Source organism: Camelina sativa, chromosome 1 (assembly GCF_000633955.1).
Source record: "Camelina sativa cultivar DH55 chromosome 1, Cs, whole genome shotgun sequence".
Lineage (NCBI taxonomy): Eukaryota > Viridiplantae > Streptophyta > Magnoliopsida > Brassicales > Brassicaceae > Camelina > Camelina sativa.
The window spans coordinates 5,064,794-5,076,757 of record NC_025685.1 but is presented as its reverse complement, the minus strand read 5'-3'; the positions used below and the strand labels follow the sequence as shown (position 1 = coordinate 5,076,757).

At 37.8% G+C, this 11,964-nt stretch overlaps 2 protein-coding genes and 1 pseudogene across 2 annotated transcripts; 2 read left to right on the top strand and 1 right to left on the bottom strand.

Moving 5' to 3' along the window:
- LOC104776644 lies at positions 630-1,921 on the top strand (annotated as a pseudogene).
- On the top strand, positions 8,496-10,028 carry LOC104776623 (cysteine proteinase inhibitor 6). Its single transcript, XM_010500723.1, has 4 exons — positions 8,496-8,773; positions 9,028-9,238; positions 9,346-9,491; positions 9,752-10,028. Exons 1-4 carry the CDS (start codon positions 8,570-8,572, stop codon positions 9,887-9,889), a joined length of 699 nt encoding a protein of 232 aa, XP_010499025.1. The 5' UTR covers positions 8,496-8,569; the 3' UTR covers positions 9,890-10,028.
- LOC104776633 (dr1-associated corepressor-like) lies at positions 9,992-11,593 on the bottom strand (the record flags this gene model as incomplete). The annotated part of the gene is given in 5 exon segments (XM_010500733.1): positions 9,992-10,624; positions 10,713-10,770; positions 10,865-10,999; positions 11,327-11,420; positions 11,521-11,593. Coding segments are annotated over 5 exon segments (828 nt in total), but the record flags the coding sequence as incomplete, so codon positions are not given.

Below are 11,964 nucleotides of genomic sequence, written 5' to 3'. Positions count from 1 at the left end.
AAACTGTTTGGTCCCCAAAGCAAATACTCCCCATACATATTATCTAGCAATGAAATTTTTGTTTAAAAATATGTGACTATAATTATCTTAAAACAAAGCAACAAACCTACTAACGTTGTTTGGTCCCCATAGCAAATTAATATACTCCACACATATCATCTAGCAATGGAAAAATTATAAAATTATGCGATTTAACACTCATGCGTTGCATCTTGTAAACTACTATATATACACCCCTTCTATGCCTACAAAAATGAAAACCATAAAACTAAGAGCAAAATGAAGACTTATCTTATGATCTTCCTCATCTTCTCACTTCTCTTATCATTATCCTCGGCCAAGCTATGTGGTAAGGAGGCCGACGGAGCGCTCTGCCCCGACGATATGTGCTGCAGCCAGTACGGATATTGTGGTACCACCGACAATTATTGTAAGAAGCCTGGCTGCCAAAGCAATTGCTGGCCTCACCCTACTCCTCCTCCTGTACCCGAAGGTAAGTATGTAGTTATATATATCTTATAAACATAGATAAATTATATATTGTATGCCTACAAAACACGTACTTAAATTATTACCTGCTTCAAAACTTTGCCTAAAAAATGAAATCCATATAATTTTGAGTAAAATATATGAAAATCTATAAATTTTTCTACCTCATCTTCTCACTTCTCTTGTCATTTTCCTTAGCCAAACAATGTGGTAAGGACGCCGACGGAGCGCTCTGCCCCAACGATATGTGCTGCAGCCAGTACGGATATTGCGGTACCACCGAAGATTACTGTAAGCGGCCTGGCTGCCAAAGCAATTGCTGGCCTCCTCCTGGACCCAGCAGCGGCGATCTTTCGGACATCATTACAAAATCTCTGTTCGAAAATATGCTTTTGCATAGGAACCATTTTCTATGCCCTGCTAGAGGTTTCTACACTTACGACGCCTTTATCACTGCTGCAAAGTCCTTCCCTGAATTTGGCACCACCGGAGACACAGACGCAAGGAAGAAGGAGATCGCAGCCTTCTTCGGGCAGACTTCCTAAGAAACCACAGGTAATAATTAATCACCAATATCGACTTTCGATTGTTTGAAACGCAGTTTATACGTTTGAGTTTGCATGAAATTTTTTTATTTTTTTTATTAAATGTCTTAAAAGAAACCATATAAACTCAAACGTACGTATGACTATATTAATTTTAGAGTTGTGACAATATATATAAATAAAAAAATTGTTGCCAAACATAATATATTGATAAAATGGACGGTTATACGCGTACGTAGGTAGAGCACCGGACGGACCATATTCATGGGGATACTGCTACAAGGAACAAGTGAATCCTAATTCAGACTACTGTGACGCGAAACAGAATGTCACGTGGCCATGCGCACCTGGCGAAAGCTACTACGGAAGAGGACCGATGCAGCTGTTGGGGAACTCCAATTACGGTCCATGCGGGAAAGACATAGGAGTTGACTTACTCAACAACCCAAACATCGTGGTTAATGACACAGTGATCGCTTTCAAAACCGCGATTTGGTTCTGGATGACTGCTCAGCCTCCCAAACCGTCGTGCCACGCCGTGATCACCGGTCAGTGGAACCCTTCTAGAGTCGACTATGACGCGAATAGATCTCCGGGTTACGGAGTGATTACAAATATTATTAACGGCGGACATGAGTGTGTAATTGGCAGAAACCCGATCGTCAAGGATCGTATCCAGTATTATGAGAGGTACTGTGACATGTTGAGGATTGATCCTGGACTAAACCTCGATTGCTACAACCAACAGCCCTTTGTTAAGGACACCCTCGATGCTGCTTTTTAAGGAGGAGAGAGGATCATTATGCAGCTTGTATCCAAACAGTAAGCGAATATCAAACTAAATAAAGACTCTTCTATATAAAGTTAGCCATGTATCCAAGGGAATATCAAACTTAAAAAAATCTCTTTTATATAAAGTTAGCTTTATATACAAGGAAATATCAATCTAAATAAAACTTTTTTTTTCTTGCTTTAAAAAAAAAAAATATTTGAGATTTTGTTGTATGAGAGTTGGAATGGAATTTGGTAGATGAGATATTAAAAACAAAGAATAGGAAAGAAGAACAAGAACCCTAAAATAAGTAAATGAACATTTTGAACACAATTTTATCTTTAATTTTTTAGTATAATCTATTTTCTATCAAAAATTTTCTACAAACTGAATATCATATTAAAACAAAACTTATAACTCAATCACATATTTAAAACCCATCCTATGGTGTCGGCACAACACTGACGACATATAATCTAAGATACCATTATTTGTTTTTTTGTCAGTTATCAGCACGTTTTACGTATGTTTCATCAGTTTTGGCATTAACTCACATTTCCAAAGGGGAGCAATTTCTTGCAACTCTCGTGACTTATCTTTCGATAAAGCAAGCTGATGAAACATACGTAAATATATAGCCCTGGGATTTTAAACTGAACCGAAATAACCGAACCGATATTTTTGGTGTTCGGTTCGGTTTCGGTTATGGCGGCTGAACCGATCGGTATAATTTTTTTTGTTCAAAAAAACCGAAACATTTCGGTTATTTTGGTTCGGTTTTCGGTTAACCGATTTTTTTTTTTTTAAATTTATTTTTTGTAATTTTTTAGGAAAAAACTAATAAAACCGAAATTTACCCTAAAATAACCGAATTTACCATAAAATAACCGAAATAACCGAAACCGAAAAAACGAAATATTTGAAATAAAACCGAAAAATCCGAAATTATCTCTAAATAACCGAAAAATCCGATTTTTCATATTTTTAATCAAATTTCGGTTAATTTCGGTTTTGAAATTTTAAAACCGAATTAACCGAGAAACCGAAATAACCGAACCGAAATATATTTCAGTTCAATTTGGTAAAATTTTCAAAACTCAAAAAAACTGAAAAACCGAAATAACTAAATCGAATTCACCGAAATAACCGAAGTCCCATGCCTACAAAATATATAAAAAAAAATTTGCGAAAAGAATAAACTCTATGCACGTTAATGTTGTTACGATTTTGTTACCTGTGGGTGGGCCTTTAAATGGGCTCCAGTAGATGAGAATTGCACAGACAAAAGTGTATTGATATACTTCGAATACAAGGAAAGGTGTTTGACAATTTCTGTGCCGACACGTTTCGTATAACGTGCCGCTATCTCCACATCATTTTCGAGTGTAAAAGCTAGGCGGTACATGGGTTTTTCTGTTAGAGCAAGTCTACTGGGAGTTCTCATATGAATTCTCATGCCCAAAAATAATTCTAAAACCCAAAAAAAATGATAAAAAGAGTGAATCGTCTTCTCAGGAGGTATTCTGAGAATCGGTTGAAAACCGATACATAGTTTGATTATTATTGACTATGAAGTAAAATATAAAAAAGAATTTTTTTTTCTCATTTCTCTTTTTTTCCTCGTGTTCTTCTCTCTCATCGATAAACAAAGAGAAAGTTATGACGATTCGCCGTTTTGCCGTAAAAATCACCCGATTCACCTTGAATCATTGGATTTTCCGGCTTAAACACGAAAGATTAACACATATGAGAGAGATCTGTCGAGGATTCGGATTCCAATCGAGATTCCCCTCGATGTGACGATTCGTTGCTGAAGGTCTTTTATCTCCCACGGCGATAACGATGGCAGAAGGTTCCCGTGATGGGATTAAGGGGACGGCGAGGTCAACCGGATGTATCAAACACACAGAAGGTTCGTTTGATTTTACCAATTAGGGTTTGTAAGATTAAAGTTTGTTTGGAGAATTTTAATCTAGTGTTAGTATGTGTCTGGGCTTACAATTCTGATCGATTGTGATTGGTTTTATAATTCCGATTGTGTTGATTTCACTGGCTAGGCTAAATCTGAGATATTTGCTGAAGGTTGGACTTTAACTTTGGGTTTATTTATGCGGTTCCTTCTCTGCTGGTTTAACCAATTTAGTGAGGAACTATATGTTGTTGTCTCATGTCTCATTATAAGTCACTTGTTGTATGGTTTGTTAGTGTTAAGGTTAGATTAGAATTAAGTGGTTTTATGGTCTGTTTTGTTAAGGTCTCATGAACTGTATGTTGTTGTTTGTTGTCTCAAAATTAGTCACTTGTTGTATGGTTTGTTAGTGTTAAGGTTTGGTTTGAATTAAGTTGTTTTATGTTTTGTTTTGTTAAGGTCTCATGAACCGTATGTTGATGTTTGTTATGTTGTTGTTTGTGGTCTCAAAATTAGTCACTTGTTGTATGGTTTATTAGTTTTAAGGTTTGATTAGAATTAAGTTGTTTTATGTTCTGTTTTGTTAAGGTCTCATGTTTGTTGTCTGACTATTTACTAACTGGTTTTATGTGGTTTTGTGCGAGTGTATAAATGGAGTCGTACCAACTTTTATCCACAGAGAGAAGTGTACCAAACGTATTGGGTCTAGAGAGGTTTGTATGGGCAGAGGTGTAGCACATCTACAATCCTGGTAAGGTCTGTTTTTTTTTTGTTTTAATTCCCATAACAATATGTAGTATTTGGCTGTTTGATTTTTATAAAAGAGAAACATAAATTTACTCAATGATTGTTTTACAAATAAATCTTGACATTAATAATTGTTCAGTCCATGATAGCAATTTTAAAACTTTTGACTTTTACCATCTGATAAGATTTGATGTTCTAAAAGCTGAAATGGCCGCAGCATTTTGAGTTGTCTAGTCTAGGGAATATACTGAAAAGTGTATATCTCTTTTTAGGACACTCATTACAAATTTGAAAACTTTTAAACTTTAAAAACTTTCTCTCATTAACCGATCAAAACAATCAAGCATATCTTTAACTCTCTTTAACCTCTATATAACCCATGTCCTTAACTACAACAGTTAAACCAACCTTTCCAATTTGTAACAACTCATTATCTCTCTTTAATCAAACTTTTAAACATATCTCTCTTTTGTAACCCTAATCCATGGATCGTAGCAACCCTTACAGTTTTCATACTCCTCACTTTGTAGATTTGTTGAACTCTCAACAGAACTCAAACATTTCTGAAACCTCTCATATTCCAAATTCCACAGAAACTTCTCAGCCTATTCAGTTTACCACATCTTTCCCCTCTGAGCCTTTCCAATTTCTTTCGCAACCAGTTCACTTTAGCTCTTCCACTGTCCCTTCCGAGTGTAATTTAGATGAGAATGAAGACGAGGGAGGTAGAGGGAGTAGAAAAAGGTGGACTAAAGAGGAGGATAATCGGCTCATAGGCGCTTGGTGATACACAGAGTTTTAAACCCTATTTTCCTACTGCAAGTGCACAGCAAAGAAGTAGTACTTAGGGGTCGAATCCCACGAAGACCAAGTTTTACTCTATGGTTCTATTGGTTCAATTTCAAGCTAAGACAATTCAAAGTTGGGTTTGTTTGGTAACAGTAACGCGATTAAAACGGTATAAAAAGGCAATAAGCAAAACACTAGATCAGGGGTAATTCTCGGGAATTTCAGAGATAACAACTAAACAACTATTCAGGGCATAGATTAAGTACCAGTCTAGAACTCAAACATAAATATAAACTGATCCACTGTCGTGGTATCAATAACTCTATCTGATCGATTCTGTGCGGAAACGCGGAGCACATGCTCAGACATCCGGAGCACATGCTCGGCGGTCCATAAACCCTAAACTGTCGTTTGAGCCCAGAATCGCAGACAAGCATTAAAGAACAGGAATGATAAGTTCACAAATCACCTACACATCAACTTTCGCAGGTCTAGGATAATTTGCCCACTAATGTCTTTTCTAGCAACCTATTACACTTTTGATGAATAGATAAACCTAGAATCATAGATTGGGTGATCAAATCAACCTAAGCATTAAGTCTAACAATAGTGAAGACAATCGATTATATAAAGCCCTATTTGTGTTCTGTTGCTAACCCATGAAACCCCTTTTGAAACCCCTAATCTAGCAAAGAAAACTACTCAGACATAGAGAAATGAATCATAGCAAAAGATGAGAAATTCAATGACATAAAAATAAAAAGGGTTCAGAGAATGCTTCACAAGGTAGCCGCTCTTCTCCCTCTCACAAAAACGTCGCTCAAAAACAAAAGAAAAAGGTATATCCCTCTCTCCTAAAAACCCTAGGTTAAATAGCATACAAGTAGAGAAAAATAAGGAAAGATTCCAAATTCAAATCTCCCTATTAAAAAGCGATCTCAGCCCTCTTTCTCTCACAAAGGATCGCCTAAAATAAGGGGAATTAGGCAGGGAATCGGCGCCTAGATGCTTGCCACGTGTCGTCATGAAACCGTAGAGTTGGGAGCATGTGCTCGGAAATCGGGAGCATGTGCTCCTGGGTCTAAAATCAGCTTTTCTGCTCCAATTCAACTCTTTTCTGCTCTGATTGCTCCTGCTGTTCCAATCCTTGCTTTTAGCTTCCTAGCCTCGTATTATAACCTGAAAAGGACTCAAACAACTACAAAACTATCAAATAAACGGGGTCAAAGTGAGTCAAAACCGTAACATATCACTTGGTTGAACACAAGCAAAGATCCGGTTGTGAGTAATGAACAGCGGTTGGGTTTCTTCTGGAAGAGGGTGTCAGATTATTTCCAAGCAAGTGATGGAGCATCCAGGACCAATAGTACAGGGCTTGTTCAGTGTAAGACTCGGTGGAATAAGATAAACCACCAAGTCAATAAGTTTGTGGGCTGTTACACACAAGCGATTGCAAGAAGGAAGAGTGGAGAATCAGAAGATGATGTGTTGAAGGTGGCATATGAGATGTACATGAATGACATGAACAAACCGTTTATGCTAGCACATTGTTGGAGGGAACTCAAGAATGATCAGAAATGGAACTCGGAGGGTGGAACCTCTAAGAAGACTAAGTTTGATTCAGAAGGAGTTTACTCATCCAACTCAACAAACGATGGCATTGAGGAGAGGCCTCCAGGTGTTAAGGCGTCCAAGAAGAAAGGTAAGAAGGCGGCAGTGAGTAATGATGGTGAGGATGTTGGGGTGGCTAAACTAGATAGGATTATTGCCATGAAGGAAAAGGAACAACAGGCTAAAGATATGCATATGCCATAATGAGATTGCTTGAGAGTCTCCTAAACAACCCTAACCTTACACCAGCTCAAGTACAACTAAGAGACAAGCTAACTGACCAAATGTTGTCCCACACATAGTTTCTAAAAGTTACTCTTTAATACATGTTTTGTATTTGTTTGTTATGCATACATGTTTGGATGCGATTAGTGTTGGTTATGCATACATGATTGGATTTGTTTTGTTTTGGTCAGTTTCTAATTGGATCATTTATTATGTTTCAGGTTGTTGGGGTCAAGTTTACATGTGAAGCTCATTGTACGCTAGTGAAGTTTCAAGTTGTTGGGGTCAAGTTGACATGTGAAGGTGGACCTCTCGTAGCAGTATTTGGCTTTTGAGTATCCATGAAGGTGGCTCGAAATGTACTAGTATTTTGGATGTGTTGTTTGTACTCTCGTGAACCCGTGATGTTGTGTTGTTTGTACTCCCATGAACCCGTGATGATGTGTTGTTTGTACTCCCGTGAACTTGTGTTGTTTGTATTTTTAAGTTTTAGGTGTTTCTTCTTCTATATATTGAAGAGACATTGTACGCTTGCCTCACAACTAGTTTATGTTTCAGTTTCTATCTTTTTCAATACCAATGCACTCACATAGAAGATCCACCATTGCCAGTTTTCAGAAGAATCCATATTAATAGAGACCGGGAGGGGGGCCATATAAGGTTATAGAATGATTATTTTAGTGAGAACCCGACTTACAATCAAAGTATGTTTCGCCGTCGCTTTAGAATGTACAAACTGTTGTTCCTGCGCATTGTTAGTAGTATTGAAAATGGAGTTCCGTACTTTACACAAAGACGAGATGCAACTGGAAGGCTTGGTCTTTCAGTACTTCAAATTATGTAAAATATTGCTGTTTTCTTTTGTTTCATGTAATATAAATAATTAAAAACCTATTTTTGTTTTGATTATTTCATAATTTATTATAATGTGATAATTAATAAAAAATGGTTTAATAAATATTATTTTATTACTTAAGCAACCATCATAGAGAGGTTCTTTAGTGGAAGAGTAATTTAGTTTAAGTTGTTAATGGTTCTCTTGATTAGTTTAATATTGATAATAGGATTAGTTTAATTAAGAAAATCTTGATCCAAGTTTTTGAGTGGAGTTGGTCTTAAATTTTGGGTGGCTTAAACCACCGATTAAGGTCGAATCATCAAACCAATCTAAAAACTCAAATTGATACTCTTTTCTTACTAAGAACGCCAACTCCACTTGGCTCGAAGAGCTGATTCCATTCGGGATAGGCAAATCGCCGAGTGGTTACTACATATGGCATCCAATAAAATAATGAACTAAAATTAAAACAGTGTACCAAGTAAACCAGCATCAAACCAATTTGAACAAATTTTTATCCGGTACACGGCGAATTGACTGTAGTGGATAAATTCCAAGCGTTCACGAATTGACATGTCGACGACTGAGAAACGAAAAATATCTAAAAATACAAAGCACCGACGCCCCAAATAAAGGTGCGAATAATGAAAAGCCGTTTCTTCTTAATCTTCTTCACCGTTGTCTCTCTCCCCTTCTTGTTCATATCCTCTCTGATCGCCAGTGATTTAGGCTTTTGTGACGACGACATGGCTTTACTCGGCGGCGTTCGCGATGTCCCTTCCAATCAGAACAGTGGTGAGGTCGAGAGCCTCGCTCGTTTCGCTGTCGATGAGCATAACAAGAAAGAGGTTCCATATCTCTCTCATCATCATCTTTCGATTTTCACATCTCTTTTCTCGTCTCGATATTTGTGGGTGTGTGTGTGTTTGTTATAGTCTTTGATCCGGAAGGAGATTAGAGTAATTTTGTCCCGAGTTTTTTTTTCTCTTGATCTCTCAATTTCAGTTAACAGTAACTGTTTGTTTGATTGATGGATGCGTTTGTGTTGTGCGATCGATTGATTTTGTTGGGATGATCTCTTTTTTTTTTTTCACCCTTGTAGAATGCACTGCTTGAGTTTGCGAGAGTGGTGAAGGCGAAAGAACAAGTTGTAGCCGGAACACTGCATCACCTGACTCTGGAGATCCTCGAGGCAGGTGAGAAGAAGCTTTACGAAGCTAAAGTGTGGGTGAAGCCGTGGTTGAACTTCAAGGAGTTACAGGAGTTCAAGCCTGCCAGTAACATTACTCCCTCTGATCTTGGCTGCAAGAAAGGTATGAATATGACTAGTTAGTTACTGATAAGGATATAGATATGTAGGAAAGGCAGAGATTGTGGTTGAGAAATAGTTTGATCATAAAATTTGGGTATTATGGATCAGATGAGCATGGATCGGGATCGAGGGAAGTTCCAGGAGATGATCCTGAAATGCAGCACGTTGCTGAGCATGCTGTCAAGACCATCCAGCAGAGGTCTAACTCCTTGTTCCCCTACCAACTTCTGGAGGTTATGCATGCTAACGCTGAGGTATGCCTTTCTTTCACACATATTCACCCTTAATTCCACAAGTTTTGCTCATTGATTTCAATACGAAACTTGTTAGTGTTTGAGTTTTGCTAGAATTCATCTTTAGATATTTTGTAAAGAGACGAAATAAGTCAAATTGGCATTTACAAGTAGTAAAGATTCTAAGCAACACACTGGGTTCTCCTTGGTATGATACTAGAGCCTTAGTCGTTGTGATTGCCAGATTAATGGATTCATTATTACAAAACATGGGACTGCAGGTAACTGGGGAGTCTGCTAAATTCAACATGCTTTTAAAGTTGAAGAGGGGGGACAAAGAGGAAAAGTTCAAGGTGGAAGTTCACAAGAACCATGAAGGTGATCTTCATCTCAACCACATGGAGCAACACCATGACTAGTCCCTCTACTCTGTTTATGTACTTCTACTCTGAGTGTTGTGTTGTGAACTTAACTCTGTAAGATATTTAAAATTCTGATGATGTAAACCATAAAACCTTAAATAACATATCACGAGAATAAATTAGGAAGTTTCATAAAGCGCATACAATCTTTGGTTCATACAATAAATAGAAGCAAGGAAGAAGATTTTGACGACAGAAGGAAGCATTTTCTAAACAAACCGCTAAACGCTGCTACTCTATATATCCTATGGTACTGCCAATGCCTTAGCCTTCTTCGTCATAATCTTCTTCATCCTCGTCTATCCTCTTACCCAGACTGGCAAGCTGTGCTGGATCCAATTTGCCAATATCCATCATAGGCCACCCCGAATATTCCTCTGGGGCTGTGGCTACGCTGCTTGTTGTGCCTGTGGCTGGTGCCAGTCTGGTCTCATTTAGGTCAAGAGATTCAGAGTTGAGATCAAAGTGGATGCCTTCTTTTGGACTTTGAAGGTGTTGCTTGGTGTCTTCGTTAGATGCTGCTGAGACATCAACGTCTTTCTTCTCATTCTCTTGTGGTGATGACTCTGATGGATGCATACTGTCATCTGGAGGTGGCTGTCCCGCTGTGACGGTTTCTAGTTCCATCTCGCGGTTGAGACCCTCTCTTTCGGCTGCTCGTCCACCACGGCCTCTTCCCCGCCCTCTTCCTCTACCACCCCTGCCACTGGGCTTAGCATTCCCAGTCTCTTGCTGCAGTGATTAGCACCATACCAATATATTCAGTGAATCTAAGGAAATGAATGATGAAGCATGATATCCCAAGAAAACATGACCTTACCGTTTTGCTTTTCTTATATTCTTCGTCGCTGTCATTCACTTCGTCGGTGATGGGCTTCCTGTATTGATAAACCATCTCACATCAGCTTAACACAGACTATCAATAAATAACTGGAACATATGGAACCTAAAAATCAAACAAAGAGATCCAACCTTCTCTTGGAGATGCTGCGATCATCCATGGTAACATCACCATGGCCTTGCCCTTGCGAATGACCATAGTCAGGCACCTTACTCACAACTTCCCTCAGAAAATCAAACACGTTATATCTTTCCACACAATGTTTTCTGTACACAGCAAAACACTTTGATAAACGTGGATGCAGTAGTAATAACACAAAAACTGTATGAAGAGAGCAAAAATGAACTTGATACCAAAGCTGTGGTATAAAGTTCTGTAACATCAAACAACATCCCTTCAATGTTGGACGCAGCCAAAATAGGGACTATGAGTTGGAAGCTCTTCCGCTTAACAACATCATACTAACTCTTAAACCAAAATTAACTCTTAAACCACAATATAAGAATTTAACAATGCATTCAACTAAACCCTATCATGTTCTTAAGGCAAGGAAGACAAGCAAAAATAGAGGTTAAGCAATGTGTTTTGCTTACAGGTGCAATGAGCTGACGGTCTTGGCTCCTCTTTCAAGGGTAATCTCATACGTACGATCACAAAGGTCTTGCAAGAACAATTCCAAAGATTTCGCTGTAATAACAGAACATGAAGTTTTAGCCAAAAGGGTTATAAATTGCCAACAAACAATTGCTTTGAAACTGAAGTAAACAACAATAGCAAGATGACTCACAGACTAAGACAGGCACTGCCAAAGCTATCTTGCCAACATCCTCATCAGCTTGCATAATCTTTTTAATACGAGCCTGAAATTGTGTACACGCATCAAATAAAAGAAAAAAAAAACCACCATAGTCTACTAAGCGAGCTATAAAGTAAATGGTAAAGATAAGAAACAACACTAAGCGCGCTCTGTATAATCATCAATCATATGAGATAAACAAAAATACATTAGCAATCAAATGGAGAGTCAAAATCTGTGAATGAGACTATAAAAAGCATATTTGATATTTCAGCCTCTGCTCAGATACGATAAACCATCATCAACAATATCTAAGTTATAAATTCATCTGAGGTTTGATATTATTCATACAGGAAAAAAATTTCATACAACACATATCACTAAATCGGTATAACAAACACACCCAATTCAAAAAAAAAAAAAAAAAAAAAAGGG